The 21,504-nt window shown below is 42.8% G+C and overlaps 1 protein-coding gene across 1 annotated transcript; it reads left to right on the top strand.

Annotated features, from left to right (window-relative positions):
* The first annotated feature begins 4,483 nt into the window (after window positions 1-4,483).
* Window positions 4,484-21,413, top strand: top3b (DNA topoisomerase III beta). The gene is made up of 17 exons (XM_023838963.2): window positions 4,484-4,872; window positions 7,436-7,567; window positions 8,979-9,085; window positions 9,174-9,248; window positions 9,362-9,558; window positions 10,942-11,098; window positions 11,472-11,585; window positions 12,449-12,539; window positions 12,924-13,078; window positions 13,709-13,814; window positions 14,547-14,693; window positions 15,452-15,625; window positions 16,777-16,905; window positions 17,183-17,332; window positions 18,296-18,396; window positions 19,929-20,130; window positions 20,542-21,413. The coding sequence occupies exons 1-17, from the start codon at window positions 4,803-4,805 to the stop codon at window positions 21,024-21,026; spliced, it is 2,592 nt and encodes an 863-aa protein (XP_023694731.1). The 5' UTR covers window positions 4,484-4,802; the 3' UTR covers window positions 21,027-21,413.
* Window positions 21,414-21,504: the final 91 nt, after the last annotated feature.

Raw genomic sequence — 21,504 nt, 5'->3', positions numbered from 1 at the left:
TATTCATATACAGTACTGTGCAAAAGCAAATGTTTTAAGCTATTGTCTGGGTAGTAACTGTATGTATTGATCAGAAAAAAAACACAATTTAACATTAGAACATATGTAAATTAAAAGCAACTTATTTCGACCTGTTTTTCTATCCTCTAAATATTGTTTGTTATCTATATCAACAAGGCTTACATTTTTAACACGATGACTTAACAAAATTTAATTGACTGAGCTTAATTGTGTTAGTTTGGGTAACTTTACACGTCACAATGTAAATATACTTTGAAAGTATAGTTGAAGATGCCATGCATTTAAAGTTGACTCAGTAATACCAAACTTTCAGTGAATCATACTGGTTAGCTGACTTCCAGACTAAGGGACAGAAAAGCAAACAGACAATCTGATGAGTTTTTCTGAATGGTTCCAAGGAGCCTGCAATCTTCTGCCTGTTGGGCATCCAGAAAGATCTCACCACCTTTCATTCTTTATGTGATCTAGCTCCTCATCTAGCTCATTTTCCGTCATAACCTTTTTCTCTGTCTCTCCTCCTTGAGCCATTAAGAACAACGACACTATTTTAAATGACACATGGGGTAACTGTGAAGAGGCTGGTAAGCTGATGATCGTCAGCAAACACGTGCCTGATGGTCTGCCGGCCATGACCAGACTGCTCAGCTAACTGCTGCTGATGACTTGCCTGCTCTCCTGAGGCACAACCTTGCAGTACCTCTCGATTTATTTGTTTGTTTTTATTTACCTTTCTAGTGCAATATTTCTGTATCATCATATTCACTATCCATTTATTTCCATTTCTATATGCTATACTTATTTTTAAAGAGAAATATATGTGGTACTGTGTACTGTCTATTTTTGTCTTTTGTGTGGTTGTTTACAGTGCAGTCTTAATTATGAACAATTTCCTCCGTGATGATAGAAGTTTACCGATTCAGATTAAGCATTGTTGCATCAATTTGGCAGCATCATAAGCATTCTCAAAGTGGGAACCAAATCTGCCCACAATTTGCTCACCCGTTTGTGCAATCAGGTCAGTCAGCTACAGCTAATGACGGCTGCTTTTACAGCATGAATACTGCCCCATACCATCACTAGAAGAGAAAATGTCTTCTACCTGCCCCCCACATAAAGAACTAGGCTGTCAAACTCCAAATATGGGCAATCATTCATTTCAGCACAAAGTTCAGCTAACAGTGCAGCAAGGTTATGAATAAATAAGACAGAGGGTACAAATACTCTTTAGGCTCAGTAAGCGTTACTGACCCACGTGCAACAGAGGTGAACTTTGAAGGGGACATATGTCACTCCCCCACAAAAAAAAAACTCAATGACTGTGGCATGGACACATCTCCCAGCTCAGAACTATGCAAATGCTGCAATTGCTAGGATTATGCTTCTCTTGAGAATGTTATTTTTGTGGTGTGGTGCATTAATGCAAATAATTGTTCTGCATGAAGCTTGTTTGAAAGTGGTAAATGTACCAGAAAAGCAGTCATGTTAAATACATGGTATAAAATACCAATTCCCTGTTGGGATTTTTACAACTGAATTCAGGTAAAATCAATTATTTTTATTAAAATTTCTTTTTAATTTTTTTTCCAGGTGCGATAGAGAATGGATTAAATCAGGAAGTCCGTTTAGTTACCTTCTTTTCCCCATATCTCTCACATTAATAGATATGTTAGCACTTTGATAAGATGTATGCAATTGAAGGTGATAAACAATTTAATATCAAATATTAAGTATGTTTAGTTTGGAATACACCCATCTAGAGTAGTTGGGATATCAAGCGATTGCTTAGCGCTAATATCCAGAAAATGTGTATTTTCATAAACCAAAGCTTGATTAAAGGGACCCAAACAAACAATAAACCCTGAATTCACTGTTATTAATAAAACAGATGTATACGTTGTATATGCAACGGGTTTACTGTTAAGTGGCTCTTGTATATTTTTTGTATATAAACAAAGTGTTTTTGTCAGTCGGTTGAATTTAACAGATTACGTTAAAATGTATTGGTTTCGATTGCGTCTGGTCACGGTAAACAGCACCACCTCCCTCTCCCTTCCCGGCCTCACGACCTTTTCAGCTTTTCTACCCTAGGAAAGACTAACAAAAAAGGAACAGGAAATCAGAAGCTTCAATGCAAATAAATGGATGATAACCACATCCAATACAATGATTTTATATGAAACAGTAACCGAAACAAATGACCAAATAGCTCATGCACCGTTATATGATGGCACAGGCTATACTTAGAAAGCCTGATATCGTTAACTGCCCTTCAGTTACAAATGCATCTAATAAAATTCGGAATAACTATCTGAATAATTAGTCCATAGGCCTATTGCTTCACCGCAAAATGTTTTTAAATATTCGAATCACCAAATTTCCCGTGTAGCCTGACAGTTCACGCGTTTAAATAACATTAAAAACAAATAATAAATAAATAACATGGAAAAATAATTGACGGTGTGGGGTATCTGGAATACACCAGATTCACCGAAGAGAAAACGCATCACCTACCCAAGTTTAGTACTGCCGGATCGTGCTGCTGTAAATAGTTAAGCCTAATCCTCTTCCCCATCTAGCGGAAATTTATCGGAAATGCATTATCACAAAAGTATGTTGGAAATAAAACAAACCCTCCTCAACAGTTTTAACAAATAAGCATTTTCCACACATCACGATGTAAATATTTGTGTGGTTCTTTAAAAAAATTACTGACATTTACCTGAGAAAAGGGAACAGATAAGTTTTAAACACGTACGTCCGTGCAGGACTAGTTATTTAGGTATATATTTCAATGGATTTACAAGACAATAAAAAAAATTAAACAGAGATTAATCGCTTATTGAGTTCAAGTTTTACATTTTAGTCTGGTGCCTCATAGATTCAAAAGCAGGAAATGTCGGGTAGATGACTTTGCTTTCACGTTGGAAAGTGGGAAACAGTTAGCGTGATTCCCATAAATCACTTGATTGTGCACCATGGGTGACTGTACAGCAGTTATGAGGCCCTTCTACAAAACTACGCCTTTAGAAATCATGACTGCAAGGTTACTCACCACCCTGCCGCCCTACATTACAGGTTTATGACCACATTTTATGCTGGTTTGTAATCAGTTCTCTGGCTGACTCAAAGTCTTTCTATGCTTTTATTCACCACATTTAATAGACGCTGCTTTGTCATCTTGTGGAGGTTTTTATGTTTAACTTTAAATAACAGGTGAGCTGTATAGAAACATAATTTAGCTGACATTCAAGCAGGTAAAATTCTTACCAGGACGACGTGACGACAAAACTGTCGTACATGAATTTGGCAGTAACCTATGTAGGGTTTGAAAGCAACAATAATTATTTATCCGAAAGTACTAGTATTTTGATGTAGCCTCCCTCTCAGGGAGGCACACGTGAAATAACATCGTTTTAATTTTTTAAATAAATAAATAAAAAACCCGTAAAATAACAGCAACAACTTTCGAGTAAAAAAATGCAAATATAAATGACATTAAAATGAAAATTATAGATTTTTAGATAAATGTAAGCCACATACACAAATGCCTAATATTAATTTAAACAATCATATGTGCACAAATATCATTCCAGTGTAAAAATACTGACAGACAAAAAATTTCACATAATTTTTAATAAATAAGGAAGCTACACATGTTTTAACAAGAAGTAAAAACACCACAAAACGATGACACATCGCGTAACTTAATGTGATTAACTTGGCCAGCGCATTCTACAGATGATCCCGTTATTTTAATGCGGTAGAACTAGTGCCTTGCAAAGGTCAGTGCGATCCCCTGGTGAGATTAAGGAGAACATTTTTAAAAGCTGAAGAGGCCATACGTTTTGGTACCGATAATCACATTTATCATTGGCATTGTTACTAGTATTACCGGGAAGTGGTTATTTTCAAGTGAGTAGCATATCAAATGGTTATGAAAAGATCGATCAACCATTCAAAAGATGTGTGGGATACATACAATCTCGAAGAACTACAGACTTCTCTGATCAATCTGATTTTTTAAAAAAAATTTTTAAAAAAGAAGTGAATTGCTGATGAAAACCTAGCTCTTACCAACATGCAGAAAAACAGCAGGTGTAGAATGATCGAGTACAGGTACTGGGTGTTAAACGAGCCTCCCACAAACTAGTGAATCAAACATTTTGAACGTTATGTTTAATTTTCCGGTTACACAAGAAAAATGCACAAAGCATAAATGCACATATTACTGTATCTGTAAGATGTCAGAGATGTTTTCGTACTATCACTGAAATAAACTGTTAATCACCATCGAAACAATTAGTTCAATATTATATTCATTTTTTGAGTTCTAATGGAAAGTTGTGAATTAACACTACAGACAATAATATCTAAAATGAGTACGTCCAAATGGATTTAGCATAACATTAAGGAGCGTAATTTCAACACAGAGTACACGTCGTCGACCATTACAGTGCAGCGGCACACGTGGAACGTTCTTTCCGGCACTCACCGGAAGTGTCATGACGTCAGACTGTCATGGCGTCGTCCTGTACCTAGTTATGAATTTTATTCGTTGCACTCAATGTTCAATTGAATTCATTCTATCTAAAGGAAAAATTGACGCATTAGTACTTATTTTATATAAACATATCTGTTAATTTCAATTTGATATGCATTATAGATATTAGCAATGCATTAATTACGTTTTGGAGATCTGGTCGTTGCCGGGAGAGAGTTCGCATTATAAAGACGGTTATCCATAGTTTTTCCCTGCCTCTTTTCTCTGTCGTCTCGCCACGATGAAGACGGTTATTATGGTGGCAGAGAAACCGTCGTTGGCACAGTCGATCGCAAAAATTTTGTCTAAAGGTAGGTTTTCCTGAAGTCCACCGAAGAAATGGGATTTATTTACGTATCAGAAAATGGACGGTATGTTAGGCTGTTAGCCTCACATTGAATATTTAATTATTAGCAGAACGGCTTAAGGTTTGTACATGCATATTTGCTGTTACACTTGATGGGATTGTACGAGTGTCATCCTAGATGTCTGTTAACAAACGCGAAACGAAAGTTTGAAAGGGGGGGGGGGGATCAGATCTTAGATGTTCTGGACCGGACAGGTGCCGGAGGTGTCAAACAGTTTGCTTTGTTTATATTGAAAGTATTTCTGATACCCCGATAACCTTCTTAACGAATTTATTTGTACTCGTTAGTTGTATGTCATGAACTGTTTGTAATATTTCGTTTTTCTATTTGTCATTTTTTATCAGTATTTTAATTTGTTTATTTTATCTTATTTGTTTGTTTCTAAAAGCATGTGTGTAACACTGGTTACTAATGAAACACACGGAGCGTGTCATAAAATGCTCTTTATTGTGGTATCCACGGTACTTTTAAAACAACTGTAAATAATAGTTCACTATGTTCTGAGTTATGTAACAAGATTAGGACTGCCTGGAGGTAGCACATAGACAGGCTATACTAACGGTTTCAAACTCGAGGGAAAAGAAAGGGCATTTTCTGTTTTTTTTCAGTACAGGCATTTTTATGGAGATGGGTATGGTTTCTAAGCTGGAGTAGCCTTCCACACCAGTGCAGGAATGGCTTGTGAGACACTTGGCTTCATGGATGATTGCAGGCACTCTGTGTAAATCAATTCTTTCTCTGAAAAGCAGAGAGCAAATTAAAGAAATTGTTCAGATCAATACAACTGAATCTTCTAAGACATTTTCACCAGTAAACAGTAAATTCTAGTAATGTCAATCTGTGTTTCGCCACAGCTCTAAATGCTGAGACTAAAACTTTAATGAACAAAACAGGTTGTTGTTGACCTTCACATTCATTGTCAATTGGACTGTTTTTTTAGACATCCCATGCTGATATATTTGAAATTACTGAACATTTAATATTTAAAAATGGGTGGATGGATATGTACCAAAAGAATGACATTTTTGCTTTTTATATTTATACACCCCCAGGACAGAAGAAACCTTTCTTTTAAAGATTAATAATACTGTACAAGGCATTGTATCAAAACACAGACTTCTTTGTATTGCAAATTTGCATAATAGTATGACCCTGATGTGCACTCACACATACGTCCAGGGTGCGATGCTCCTCTCATTGATGCTATTGGCCATGGTAATGTGTGGTAAGTGTAGCTCCTCCAGGCTTTCCAGGCAGAATGACTCGTCCACACACTGACTGGTCAGTGGGTTACCTCGACTGGCAGTGAGTCCCCACAAGACAAGGCAGCACAGATGTGCAAGCTGAAAGAGTTTAAGTTAAAACTGATCATGGCAATTTAAAGTAAATGAAACCAAACCCTAATTTATGAAATGAAGATGGCATGGAGGTATAAGTGGTTAGCCTGGATGCTTGAATCTTGCCTGGGGTTCTACGTGTGTGTCTGCATGTGTATCTGGTGGGGTTAGATGACTGGGTATTCTGGGAGTGTTTGCTGTATGATGGACTGGCCCCCATAGTGTACCATGCCTTGTACCCTGTGTTTCCTGGAATATGGTGTAAACTCTCCACATTACCCTTCTAGATAGGTTATGGAAAATGAACGGATTAGTGAAATTAACTATAACCGAAAACAATACGTTTGTGCTCTTGGTGTATGGATAAGTGAACTAAAGTAGGCTGGTGGTTAAATCTAGTAAATCTAGATTTGTCTAGAAGCACAATTTGTTGGATTTCAGAACTTCAATTTTATGTGATAACAGTGATAAAGAAATGCAGAGATTTATGATTCTAGCATCAGATGTCCGGTAAGAGGTGTTGCACATATCATTAATTTGAAAAAGGTTTAGCAATGAGGTATCTACTCCAATAAGGCTGAGATTCTTCACGGTTTAGTCTTTGATTCAAACATCCTTGTTGGGCTATACAGTTCTTGCTTAAGTGTAATGGCTATCCAGCCAGATTATGGACACCAAAGAACAGACTCACAAACAAATATTAGCGATGCTGCAGCGAGGCACAGCCCTTCTTACCTGCAGGCGTGTCATTCTGCCGTAGGGGTGGCTCCAAATTCGGGCTCAAGGAGCAGGGAAGATGTGCTGGGTGACGGGCTTCTGTATCCCCTGGCCCCTGCTGCAGTATTTATGCCAGCACAGTGAATGTGGGGCCATTTGGAAGAGCGTCACAGACCCTTGTGTGTCACTGACCTTGACAGACCAATGCATTAGCCAATTGCGTCATTCCCTATTTTAATGTTTTGTCATTATCGTGGAAGAAAGAATAATTTTTGATGCTTATTTATAATATATTGGCCCAAAAATACTATAAAATTCTGTGAGCATATTATTATATTTTTTGAGAATGGGAAATCGTGAGTAGCAGGTACGTCTACGGTATTTGACTTTCATTAAGGTCACTTTAGTTCTTTGCATCAGTCAATCAGACTTCTCTGCTTCTCTTGCTCCAGGTAACTGCACCAGCCGCAAGGGCCTGAATGGAGCGTGCTCAGTGCATGAGTACCCCGGCAGCTTCATGGGCCAGGCTGTCCGCTTCAAGATGACATCCGTCTGTGGTCATGTGATGAGCCTGGACTTCATAGGTGGGTGTTTTTCATTTCCAGATGTGTTTTGTTGGTTTTACTTGTAAACTCCTGGTCACATGGTTTTCCTGTTAACCACATTCGGCTATTACAGCTTAGGTCACCTAATTATACCCAACACATACATCGAAGAGCCAAAACATTATGACCACCTGTAATGAAGTGTGCTAATCAAGATCTGGAATATATTAAATGGCAAGCAAACAGCCCCTTTTCATAGGCGGTGAGTTGAATGCAGGAGAAGTGTGAAGGATGAGTGACTGAAAAGGAACAAATTGGCATGGCCAGACAACTGTGTCAGAGCTGCTCCATAACAGCAAGGCTTATATGGTGCCATTGGTGGTCAGTACCTACTGACCGTGGTTGGAGGAAGGAAAAACCAGGAATTGTTGCCACACTGTCGGGTGCCCATGGCTCACTGATGCGCAGCGGCAACAGAGGCTGTCCTGTCTGTTACGGAGTGACTAAATGGCTAATATGGCATAAGTGATGGAAAATTTTAATGCTGCACATGAAATAACTGAATCACAACACACAGTCCATCACACCCTGCTGCCTATGGGGCTGCATAACTGCAGACTAGTTAGAATTCCCATGCCGACCCGTCTCCACCGGCGGAAGTGTCTGCAATGGGCATTGTTGCAGACCACATACACCTGTTCATGACAATGGTATTCCCAGATGGCAGACGCATCTGTCAGTGGGATAATGTGCCCTGCCACACTGCATGAACTGTTCTGGAATGGTTGTCGGAGCTGATGAAGAGTTCACGGTGTTTCCGTAGCCACCAGATTCCGCAGATCTGAATTCTTTTCAATCCTGAATCCTGGGATGTGCGGTAGCAGCAAATCTGATCTGAGGTGGCTCCACCTTGCAGCTTAAGGGACTTCATGGATCTGCTGCTGATATCTTGCTGTCAGATACAACAGAGCACCTTCAGAGGTCTTGCTGATTGTGTGCCTCGGCAGGTCACAGCTTTTTTGGTGGCACAAGAAGGACCAACAGTATATTAGGCAGGTGGTCATAATGTTTTGGCTATGCGGCATATAGTCCCTGATTATACCCAACACATGTAGTCCCTATCCTCTGAGGGTGAGACTAATCAGCTAGGGTGTCTCAGCTGCCTGCCAGCCACTTGATAGTCAGGTTGCTTCTTAAATAAGCATTTAACACTTGGATGTGGCTCTGAATCATTTGCAAAAGAATTTGGTGTCAGTGCCAGTCTGGTTCAGGGGATCACATGTTCTCAAAGCCCTACAGCTGGAATGGAGTCATTGCAGTGCTTTGGAAAATTAGGGAAGAAAAACAGATTGGAGCCTTTTCACTTGCGTGAACGAGCAGTAATGTCCCTCTGTCCTGCAGCAATGGTATAGTGTGGCTGAGTATATATGTGCATGTTTGGCATATGCAGGGAAGTATAATAACTGGGACAAGGTGGACCCCGCTGAGCTCTTCAGCAAAGCTCCCACAGAGAAGAAGGAAGCCAACCCCAAGCTGAGCATGGCCAAGTTCCTGCAGGTAAGGCTCTGATAGGCTGGATGCTTCCTGGTCCCCAGTAAATGATGCACCTGCCTCTGTTGGTTCCTCATACCCCATTTTCTTACAGGTAGAAGCCAAGGGATGTGACTTAGTTGTTTTGTGGCTAGACTGTGACAAAGAGGGTGAAAACATCTGTTTTGAGGTAATCCACCTGAGGAGATGGACATGATGTAAGGATTTGAAAGTGACAGTAACGGCGGTATTTTTATTTTTGTTTAGATGTGATGAAGCCAGTGCAATCCCTTGTTTTTACAGGTACTGGACGCCATCCAGCCAGTGATGAACAAGGCCTTTGGTAATGAGCGAACCGTGTACCGGGCCAAGTTCAGCTCCATCACTGACACGGACATCTGCAACGCCATGAACCGCCTGGGGCAGCCCAACCGCAACGAGGCGCTGTCCGTGGATGCCCGTCAGGAGCTGGATCTGCGCATCGGCTGTGCCTTTACGCGGTGTGTGGGCCGCTGTGGCTCAGCGGCTTATGATGCTGGGCCTGTGATTGGAAGTGGTTTTAGCACTGGGCCCCTGAGTAAGGCCTTAACCCCAGCTGCTCCAGGGATTGGCTGACGCTGCTCTCTCAAATGAAATTTAACTACTGAGGAACTCCAGGTTAAATACTTTGCTGATGGAATTAGCAGAAACACTTATTGTCGTATCCACTGTAGACTGGGTGATATCTATAAAAATATGTGATATTTTTGATATTTTAATTTAAAAATATCAAGTAAAACAATAATATTGAGTCACCCAACACACATCACATACGAAGAGCTTAATTTTTTTTTAGCCGATAAACAGCTAATCTGCTACACAGCTGACATTAAAACCTGCCATTCGTAGCTGGGGCCTGGGGTGGTTCTTGGGGTTGGACTCGGGTGGGCCCGGGGAGGTTGATTCTGGGGCTGGGGCTGAGGTGGGGGGTTGGGGTGATTCTGGGGGTGGGGCTGGGGGTGGTCACATTATTAGATTATCACCATTTTTTAGTCTGTGGAAAATGATTGATCGGCAGGCTGATTTAATTATGATCTAACAACATGTCATGGACCGTCTAAAACAGGGTCTGCATCATGGGGGGCATTCACTGGCCAGGCCCCCGACTGCCCCAAAAGGAACCACTGAAGATTATTTGAATTATACTTTTTAAAAAAGGCGTTCCCCCTAAAACAAACCGGTCTCTTCCAGGGGAAAGTCTGTGGATCGTCTTCTTACCCAGTGTTTCAGCGCCCACTCCCCCAATCGACTGACACCTTTTACTCACACGCCCCCCCCCCAGCCCCCCATGAGCTTCAGATTTCTTTTGCTGCCAATGTTGTTGTAAAACCAACACAATAAAACATCCAGACATTTACATACACTGATACTTTCATGTTCCAATACCAGGAGTTTAAAGTGCATCAGAAATGTAGGTTAGAAGGCTGAACTGAAAGCCAAGTGATAAATCATTCTGTTGTCCTGGTTTGTGTGTAGAGCCTCAACCTACTTTTCTGAGAAAGGCAATAATCGCCAGTCAGTGTCTCATATCGACACCAGGTCATTTGTCTGATATTGTCTATAACGGATGACATCGTCATATCACCCATCGCTAACCCTCTGTGCTACCTGCACCAGTGCACTCAGCTTGTGTTTATATAAGGAATGGAACTCTCTGTATTCCATGGTTTAATCTGATTTGGCTAAATGTTCCAAATCCCGCCAGTTTTGTTTTTTGAATTGTAGTTTTAGAGACAAGTTCCTTGCTTTTCTTTGGGATTTCAATCGCTTGTCATTGTGGATGTTTCTTTTGGGGTGTCACCTGTTTTTTTTTTTTTTTTTATAAGGAAAATTTCTTGTTCCAGATTTCAAACCAAATATTTCCAAGGGAAATACGGCAACCTGGACTCCTCGCTGATCTCCTTTGGGCCCTGCCAAACGCCCACCCTGGGCTTCTGTGTGGAGCGCCATGATAAGATCCAGTCTTTCAAACCTGAGACCTACTGGGTGATCCAGGCTAAGGTGAGTGAGGCAAAGCTCAGCAAGGGCTTTTTGCCAGCAGATCGGATGCCATGGTACCTCAGGAGCTGTATAACAGACGGTGAGGAGAGAGAGAGAAGAGAGAGAACCAGGCAGCTTTACATCCATCCATCCATCTATCCGTCATCCATCTATCCTCCAAGCATTTATCCTGGTCAGGATCACAGGAGGGCCCGACACTGACTAAGCCTGCATTATGTTTTATGGTAAAATGAGCTAGTAGCTCCAGATGAAGATGAAGTGTCCCAGTCTTTTCTTTTTGAATGAGACGTGACTAAGACCTGCCAGCCTTTGTGTGTGTCAGTGTCCCTGTCCCTGTAACAGCCTTCTGGCTGTGTGGTTTCTCCCCCCCCAGGTGTTCAAGGGGAAGGACAGCCCCGTGATGTTGGACTGGGACCGGGTGCGAGTCTTTGATAGAGAGGTCGGCCAGATGTTCGTCAACATCGCCAAGGAGTCCCGTGAGGCCAGGGTAGGCTGCACCTCCACTCTTCTGTTTTACCTCCTGATGCCCTGGTTTATGCTCCTGTGTGTTTTGTCACTTGATTCCTATTTTCACAGATTCCCTCTTTAAATTGTAATTGCTCTGTTGCAGAAGCATGTTAAGAGTGGGATGTTGGTTGAATGTGAGCTTTGTGTTCCTGGAAGGTGCCTGAGTCCTCTTGAACATGGTGGACAAGGTTTTCCTTTAGTAATATGTTCACATATGTTTTACATATGGATTGAATATTTTTTGTAGTCCTTTAAAAAGTCTTAAAAGATCTTGAGCAAAGCCAACATCTAACAATGTCCATCCATCCAACCATCCATCATTTATCGTCCAGCAGCTTATTCCGATCAGGGCATCCTGAATGTAACAGTCATATTTCTTTTGAATACTTGAGATTCTTATTTATAGTTGTTTCTTTTTTCCTCAGTGTGGCACCATGTGGCTCATTAAAATGCGGCATCATAATCTGGAGCCACAAAGGCTGGTTCTCTGAAGCTGTCAGCTTCCTTGTTGCTGCATATGAGAAGGTCTGGTGTAAATAGTATAAATTGGCTAACTGGACTGGACCTGATCAAATTATCTGGGTTACAATCAAACCAGTGAGGTCATCAGTTGTGAAATTCTATCAAAAACAGTGTTCACCTTGATGCAGCTGCATCAGTGTTTCCCACCTGGCTTCCCGACCCGGTCCTTGGGAGCCGTCCAACGCTCCACATTTTTGCTCCCTGCCAGATAGTCCACATTTTTGCTCCTTTCCAGCTGTCTGGGGGTCCCTGAGGACTGGATTGGAAAACACTGCCCTAGATGGTGATGGGGGGACAGTAACCTGTGCTTGATGTCTTCAGGTGGAGTCGGTGAGTAAGAAGGAGAAAGTGAAGCAGAGACCCCTGGCCCTGAACACAGTGGAAATGCTCAGGGTAGCCAGCTCTGCCCTTGGTAAGGCCTTTACACTGAGTTTTAAATAAACACTTAAGTTAAGGTTCTGTGAATCTAACTTGGAGGCGGTACCATGGTTTAGTAGATCTCTGTGTTAGTGGCTCTTCTGTTTTTCTCCTACCTTCAAATATATGGTGTTAAAGTGAATTGCTGTGTTTGAATTGTTTCTTGAGTGTATTTGTGAGTGTATGCACACCCTATTACCCCCTAAACCCCATGCTTCCTATGATTAGCCCCAGTTCACCATGACTTTGCCTCAAACGCCTGTTGAAAATGGATGGATTCATGTACGGATCTGTCTGAGTGCTGGGGTCACTCATTCATTGTAGTCTGCACTGATCAGCTAAAGGTCTTTGCAGTGATGCTAGTGCATCCTTTGCTAAGGTATGGGTCCTCAGCACACTATGCAGATTGCAGAGCGCCTCTACACCCAGGGCTACATCAGCTACCCACGCACGGAGACCACGCATTACCCCGAGAACTTCGACCTCAAGGGCACCCTACGGCAGCAGGCCAGCAACCCCTTCTGGGCTGATGCGGTGAGTCTGTCTGAAGGCAAACAGACAGCCAGCCGACAGGAGGCTGCTTTCCTTTCATCACGTTGCATCTGTTGTTTTAGATCGTTTTTTTTTTTTTTATCACAGTTTTGAGAAATCAGCTGAAACTCTTCCTAAAGATTTTCTAGCTCCATGATTTTCAAACCTTAAAATCTGGCAAGATTTTTTTTCCCTGTTCTGCCACCTTCATAACAGCTTCTCATACAGTTTGTACAACACCTGTGGAAACTGTGGCGACCTGTGAGAGCGTGTGTGAAACAGCAGTCAGCAAGTGCCAGTGGTTATAACATTTTGCTGTTTCATGCTTTATTTTGGGGTTTGGAAATTCTACTTTCTCCTGATATTATTTGACATGTTTATACTGAAAGTGTTGCAATAGAGCAGAAAAGAGGATCAGTCTATAGCAGTGTTAACAAGCCACAATATATTTTCACAAGAACCAGCGTGCTGTGGCTGTTTCATCTACTCATACTCTGCTGGGAAGCCGTGAGCTTGAGCCCTAAAGCCCTAAAGTACTCTCTATTTTAGCAAATATAAGGTATTAGCACACAAGGAGACTGTGCACCTTTTGTGTGACAGTATGTGGGTCTCATTCTTGTGTCATCCTTGTAGGTAAAGGTGTTGCTTGCGGACGGACTGAACCGCCCCAGGAAGGGGGTGGATGCTGGTGACCACCCCCCAATAACCCCCATGAGGGCTGCGTCTGAGAGCGAACTGGGTGGGCCTCCGCTTTCCCATAATTCATCTGCACATGCAGACAGCAGACCTGTTTCTTACTGGGTTTGATTGCAGGCCCAGCTATGTGTGTATGGAGTTTGCATCCTCTGTGGACCTTTCCACGTATAGTCATGTGATCTGGTGACTGTATATGAGCCACAGGGCACAGATGTTCAGTGGTGTCAATTCTGCACTGCATCTCTGCTGACCGCCTGCACTGCATCTCTGCTGACCACCTGCGCTTTCAGCTTTATTTTCACCCTCATCCTTTTCTTTGTGAAATGTAATGTTAGCATGCTGGGGCAACCTGGGCACCCAATGAACCTTCCTAGAGGTTTTATTTTCCTCCATGTGGAGTTTTTCACGTCTTCTCCATCGTCTTCTGGCATTTTTTCCCTTTTTCCCTGTATTATTAACAGTTTAGTACATTTGTACAGATATTTTTTTGCCACATATTGCTGTTGAGTGCCTTAGAGCAAATATGTTCTGAAAGGCACTATATAAAAATGGAATACGTATTGGCAGTAGATGCATAGAAGGACTGATTATATTAATAAACATATTTTTAGCATATATCTTACATGTACCCGATACACGGAAATACTAGATCATTTCCCTTTGTAAAATACACTTCCTTTTACAATGAAGGAATTTATCAAAACTGTAATTTTGTTAGGATGAGTATGGATGCTGTTGTTTCAATCTGTCTTAGTTTGATTTAACCTCCTTGCAGGAAGTGACGGCTGGCGGCTGTATGAGTACATCACACGGCACTTCATCGCCACTGTCAGCCAAGACTGCAAATACCTCCAGACCACCATCGCCTTCAGCATCAGCACAGAGGGCTTCTCCTGCACAGGGAAAACTCTGCTATCAGCTGGTACGGTCTGGTACACATTAGATGCTCTTCTGAATCATGTGCTTAGGGTGCTGCCCTTAAATCTTGGTAAAAGAAACATATTCAGAAAGGTACTTAAATTATTTAAATCAGGTTAAAACATTAATTGGAGTCAAATTCCAATTGCATCAACATTTGAATATAATTGTACAGAAAGTCGTTGGCTATGGATTGTCCACAAAACCTGCCATCAGTGCTTTTCTTGCTAAAGAAAACTAAATATACCACCCAGTAAATAATATTGTATTGTAACCTACAGTTTAACAGTGCAATTAAGCGAAACTTTTAATTTGGCATTTTCAGTTTAAATTTTAATTCTTATTAACGTATAACATTGTAGATTTTCACCAAGATAAGATAAAATAAAATGCAGCGTGGATTACAAATGTGCTATTTATCAGTAAAAACATGTGTGCAGAATTCAGCAAATTTGTGACAGCATGTTTGTTTGATTTCCAAGCTGCTAGCAGGAAGACCCAACATTATTTATGCATTATTTACATATTCTGAGCCCTGGATGAAATGTCTGGGATTCAGCCATAATTGTGATGCAGTTTGGGGACCATGAGACTGACTAACTTATAAAATTATCCTCTGTGTGTATCGTTAAATCTGTCTCACTCCACAATACATGTATGTGTGTTATGTGTGATGGAAGAACATGAGATGTTTCTGCATGTCAGTGCCAGCCCTCACTGGTCATGCACCAGTCTGTACTGATGACAGACAGTTCCCCACAGGCTTCACAGAGGTCATGCCCTGGCAAGGGGTGCCAGTGGAGGAGAGCCTGCCATCATGCGAGACAGGAGACACCTTCACTGTGGATGAAATCAAGTTGGTGGAGAAGCAGACCAGCCCACCTGACTATCTCACAGAGGCGGAGCTCATCACGCTGATGGAGAAGCACGGGATTGGTCAGTGGTGTTTGTGGGTGGGGTTTTGGGGATAATGGCATTATGTCACGACATGTAGGCCTAGAAGCTTGGACTTCTGGTCATGAAATGACCAATTCATGTGTGGAAAAACGGCTCTCCAGAAATTATTCAATAGAGAGCTGAATAAAGCAGAGAAAGAGATATACGATTTAAATAAATCAATCAAGTGAAATAAATCAGGGATAGGAAGTGTTATGCGGAAAAAGTTTGACACGTGCTAAAAGCTTGAGGAATCCAGAGCGCTGGGTGTTATCTACCTCCTAAACTGCTCTGCACACACGTGTAGTTCCTGACAGCACTATCAGGGCTTGCTGACACCTGGCCCAGTTGCCTTATACTGCGTCTGAGCACGATTTCCCTCCTCCCTATTCCCCTGCTGATCTGCGCTCGTATCTCGCTTAACGTTCCATGCAACTTTTTTGTGCTGAAGAAAGCATAGGAAGGAAAGCACTATTGCACATCACAATGGAATTCATGATTAATGTCCTTATTTTGTGGCTTATTTAGAGTCATTTTGGGTGCAAAGACGTACATAGATTTATCGAGTGTGCAATGTTATTTTTATTCATTTGTGCTGCATGTATAAGAAATCCTATATTTTACCAAATATCTAATTAGTTTTATTGCGTTACATCCAGTTGTTCCTGGATACTCTTGTCAGTCCAAATCTCCAGCGAACACTGTACTTCTGCCATAGACCCAAGTGATCTTTTCTCGTAGTGTTTATTAAATGTTTGCCGCTACCCGATCTGTATGTGAATTTCTTTATGCAATGCAGTTTTGCAAAAAAACATGACACAATCTGTTCAGCCTACTCTACCTGTTCCTCCCAGGTCTGGTTCATGTTTAGTGTGCATGTATGCATGCATGTGTCATTATTGATGTCACTGTTAGTGATCACACTAGATGCACCATGCCCAGGCCCAACTGAAGCATGTCTAGCCCACATCTTCAAGCGGGCCCAGGTACGGTATGGGGTGATCACACTAGTCAAACGAACTGGACTTTGGGGGTCAAACGTGCTTGAGCACGGTACGGATCGCCTAGTGTGAGCACACCCCGTGTCATCACCAGTTCTTTGGAAAGTACAGGGTAAATCTGTCTCTCAGTATTTGATGTCTGTGTTCCAGGAACGGATGCAAGCATCCCCGTCCACATCAACAACATCTGCCAGAGGAACTATGTCACTGTGGAAGGGGGCCGCCGGCTCAAGCCAACCAACCTGGGCGTCGTGTTGGTGCACGGCTACTACCGGATAGGTGAGTGTCTGCTGGTTGGCCTGGACTGAACTGGCCTACTGATTACTGATTTTATGCTATTCCAGTACTGTCGTTGGTTGTTGAACCAGAGGGACCTAATCAACTGTTTGAAAAGAGGACACATGCCATGCCGTTCTTGTACTGTCATTGGGTGCCTCTAGTTCATCATCCAATCAGCTGTTTGAAAAGCAGTCATGTGCTGTAATCCCTCCTATATTACCCCATGGAGATCTTTCCTTACATTGTTTGTGCCTGTTCTTGTGTGTGTGCGAGGCAGATGCCGAGCTGGTGCTGCCCACCATCCGCAGTGCGGTGGAGAAGCAGCTTGGCCTGATTGCTCAGGGCAAGGCTGACTTCCAGCAGGTCCTGCAGCACACGCTGGACATCTTCAAGAGGAAGTTCCACTACTTTGTAGACTCCATCGCAAGTAAGACTGACCTTTTTGATTACCCTTTATTTTACTTTATAATCATTTGATTAATGTAATTTTTTGCTTTATGTCTTATTCGGAGAGAACTTTTTTCAGTTCTGCACTGTATCAAATACATCTTGAATATAATTTTAGATGCATTATAAGATGCTCCTTGTGTTTGGTGTCATCCAGGGAGGAAGTGAATAGTTCATCATTTTCATTTACTAGCTGATTCCCTCAGCAGTGCCTCTGGCTCTTACCAGGCACCTTTTTAATAGAGCAAATACCTGCATTTTAGCAATTTTTAGCTGTTTTGTTTAGCAAACAGCAATTTGGAAGTACCAAGGAATATTTCTTAAATAGTTAACTTTGTTACTGTTCATGCATTTGGGTTAAAACATAAACCATCATGCAGTCCAACTCTGCCTTCGGTTTAGGCTATAACTAGCTAGGCTTTAGGCTAGCTAGTTAGCTAATTTTTCATACCATTAAACAATCCATACACTGTACCCCGGTGTATTGCTTCTCAGGTATTTGGGAGTTACTATATCATTGCATTCTTCATGTGATTCACACATCATTTCTCCAGTTTTTAGGAGGGTAGTTTCAGCCATTCTGGCTCAGTCAATAAATTTGTGAAAGTCTGCCCCTAGTGGCACATGCCTTATTCTACGTTGAGCGACCAGAGCCATAAGGCGCAACAAAAATGAGGAAACACGTGTCAAATCCATGAACAGTAACCTACACAAATCTTCAGAAATTCAGGGTCAATTGGAATAAGGAAGTTTGACCTCCCAGGCCTGACTGACTGACTGACTGACCCACCCACCCATTTAGGGGGTCCAGGGGCCCAGTTTTGATTACTGCAGTGGTTACAATCCCCCCTGTAATGCATGTACACACACACACACACCCTGTCATGGTCTTTTTCTGCTCCTGAAGCGTCTGACCGTTTCTCCTCCCTTCTGCCGCCTGCAGGCATGGATGAGCTGATGGAGGTCTCCTTCTCGCCCATCGCGGACACGGGGAAGCCGCTGTCACGCTGTGGCAAGTGCCATCGCTTCATGAAATACATCCAGGTGAGTGTGCATGTGCTGCCAGCACCCAGTGAATAAAGACCCGGCCTGATGAGCTGGCGGCTGCCATCTTAGACCCCACTGTTTGACCTTTGAACATGGTATGAATTAGTAACATGTGTAGTTGCGTATGAAGTTGTATAAACAGATAAAGGGTACAGATGTAAACTTTCTTTTCTTTTGATTAAAAATACTCAATCAGTGTGAAAGGCAAAACTCTCACATATCCCATCATGGTCTCCAAGAGAATCACATACACATGTACAGGTGAGAAGCAGTCTAGGGGTAAGAGGGCAGGGTTGACCAGCATCTAGCATCCTGAGTGCAGTTGAGGTTAGGGGTCTTGTTTAAGGGTCCAACAGTGTCATCAATCTGCCAGCCACAAGACCTGATCACGGACACCCAGCCCTGCCCTGCCTTGTAGGCTTCAGCAGGTATTACTTACCTGCCTTTCCTGATTCAGTTGATGGTGGTTTTCCAGAATTCCCAGTTGCTTTTTTTTCCCCCTTTGGGAAAGATATGCAGCACGTCTCCTGGCTGTTCGTCTCACTCGAGGGGCTTGCTGGTTCAGAGCCCATCCTCTGGCCTCCTCAGCAAGTCATCATTCAGTCCTGTTGGACATCATGGTCTTGCTGGGCCTCTGCCTCCTCTGTGTACTAATGCTATGCTTGTTGAATCTTCATGGGACGCACTGCCCCCTCCCCCCCCCCCACAGCCTTATTTACATAGACACAATCCCCGGGTTTTAATGAATGAACTCGATGCACATTTGCCTTCCAGGCCTTATTCATGTTGTATTGCTGCCTGTAATATTAAGGCATGTCCTTGGATGCTTGGGTTGCATAAGTGCCACTGATTGCCATTGAATGCTAGCTGATGGGTCTGGCCTTTTTCGCAGAAATAATATCATTGAAATTAATGGTCTCTTACCCCCTGCACTCTCCCCATGAATAAATCATAAATGTCCCACCGGCTTTGAATGATTCACAGTTCAACTGCTTGTCATCTTCACAAAAAAGTCCACCTGTTTCATCCTGTTTCTTGCAAAATGTTCATCAGGTAGGGTCAAGTTGTTATCAAGAGTACCTCCGTATGTTTTCTGGACAACTCCATTACGCTGGTTGGTTTGATTTAGCCACATATTTGCTGTTCTTTTAGATTTATCCTCAGGTTTGGCCCAGTTGGTCCATGTAACACCCAGTCTGCTCAGAATGTACTGCTATGGTACCGTACCTGAAACAAGAGGATGTATTCAAGGGTGGGTTTGTTGTTTTTGCCACCCCCCCCCCCCCCCCCCCCCCCCAATAGTAATAAATAGGTAACGATCGTGGCTTTGGCTAGCTGCTTAGCAGAACTGGCTGCGTCAGCATCTACTAAATAAAGAAGGTTTTTCTTTAATATCTGGTGTAATGACTGTTTGTGGTCAACAGGGGGCCCCATGCAAACATGTGGTTCTGCTGGATATATGCCAGTGAATCGCTGCGCTGCATGTAGCCTTTGCACACACCGTGATTTGCGTACATCCCCTCCCCCAGGCCAAGCCCAGCCGCCTCCATTGCTCACACTGCGACGAGACGTACAGCCTGCCGCAGAATGGCGCCATCAAGCTGTACCGTGAGCTGCGCTGCCCACTGGACAACTTCGAGCTGGTACTGTGGAGCTCTGGGGCGCGGGGAAAGAGCTACCCACTGTGCCCCTACTGCTACAGCAACCCGCCCTTCAGGGACATGAAGAAAGGTGCAGTCTATAACCAGCAAGGGATGTGGCTCATCAGATTTAAGGGGCTTCAGCTGCAGACCCCACATGACCAGGCCAAGGACAAACAGCTGGAAGATGCTTGGATGTCATATATCATAAATAAATGCTGTATTAAAACCGTGCTTATTAGTCATACAACAAACAGCCCAGTAAACATACAGTAGTCATGCATTCTTTATCTTTTTTATTAAAGTTTTAGCCTTTTGATTTGTATATTTTCTTGGTCTGTATCAGGAGTCTGGTCTTTTAATTAGTCAAGCTAATTAAGTAGATGGTCTGCTGGCTAGATGTGGTATAGATTGCATTAATCCTTTTCCTGTTGTGAGCGGCAGGCTTGCGCTGGCCTGTAATTGACTAACCCTCTTGTGCCCCCACCCCCGTCACAAACAGGAATGGGCTGCAATGAGTGCACGCACCCGTCATGCCAGCACTCGCTGAGCGCGTTGGGCATCGGCCAGTGTGTGGAGTGCGATGCTGGCGTTCTGGCCCTGGACCCGTCCTCGGGGCCCAAGTGGAAGATGGCGTGCAACCGTTGCAACGTGGTTGTGCAGTTCTTTGAGCATGCGCACCGCGTGCAGGTGACGGCTGAGAGCTGCGAGGCCTGCGAGGCCGCCCTGGTCTCCGTGGACTTCAGCAAAGCCCACTCGCCACTGCCTGGCAGCGCCACCCAGCACACCGGCTGCGTTTTCTGTGACCCTGTCTTCCAGGACCTGGTGGAACTGAAGCACGCCACCATGAGGCACCCCATGCATCGTGGGGGCCAGGCCCGCCGGCAGGGAGGCCGGGGCCGGGGCCGGGGACGACGCCCGGGTGGGAGAGCCAACCCGAAGAAACCTAAGGACAAGATGGCCGCCCTAGCAGCGTACTTTGTTTAGCGAACGGGAAATCTATGTGTTCCTGTTGACATCAACGCTGTTTATCTGTGTTCATTTAACTTAGAATAAATTTATACACAAAAAAATCACCTGTTTCTTGTAATGCATGGCTTTTCTTTCTACTTTTACAAAAAAGGGTTTAATGTCCATTTAACACAGAAAGCAGCAAATTTCCAGTACTATCTCAGAAGTAGTTATAATTGCAAGTAGCATATTAGAGGGTGAGCAATGTATTTTATATTCAGTATGAGCTGACTACTTACATTTTACTAATAGACTTTTTCTTATTTAAAACTGACTGTGGACAAAACCAATGCAACTCTTTGAATGAAAAATGGAAATTTAGCTTTAATGTTTCTTTTTACAAATATCTGCAATTCTTGGATGCCTATAAAAATTGGTAAAAAAAAAAAAAGTTCTAGGTAAGTAAGCAGGAAGGTCTATTTTACCGAAACATTGTGGTGTATGATGGATGACT

The sequence above is a fragment of the Paramormyrops kingsleyae genome, chromosome 2 (genome assembly GCF_048594095.1).
Source record: "Paramormyrops kingsleyae isolate MSU_618 chromosome 2, PKINGS_0.4, whole genome shotgun sequence".
In the NCBI taxonomy this organism is placed as follows: domain Eukaryota; kingdom Metazoa; phylum Chordata; class Actinopteri; order Osteoglossiformes; family Mormyridae; genus Paramormyrops; species Paramormyrops kingsleyae.
Note: the sequence above shows the minus strand (reverse complement) of the source record. Positions and strands in the feature narration are given on the sequence as shown.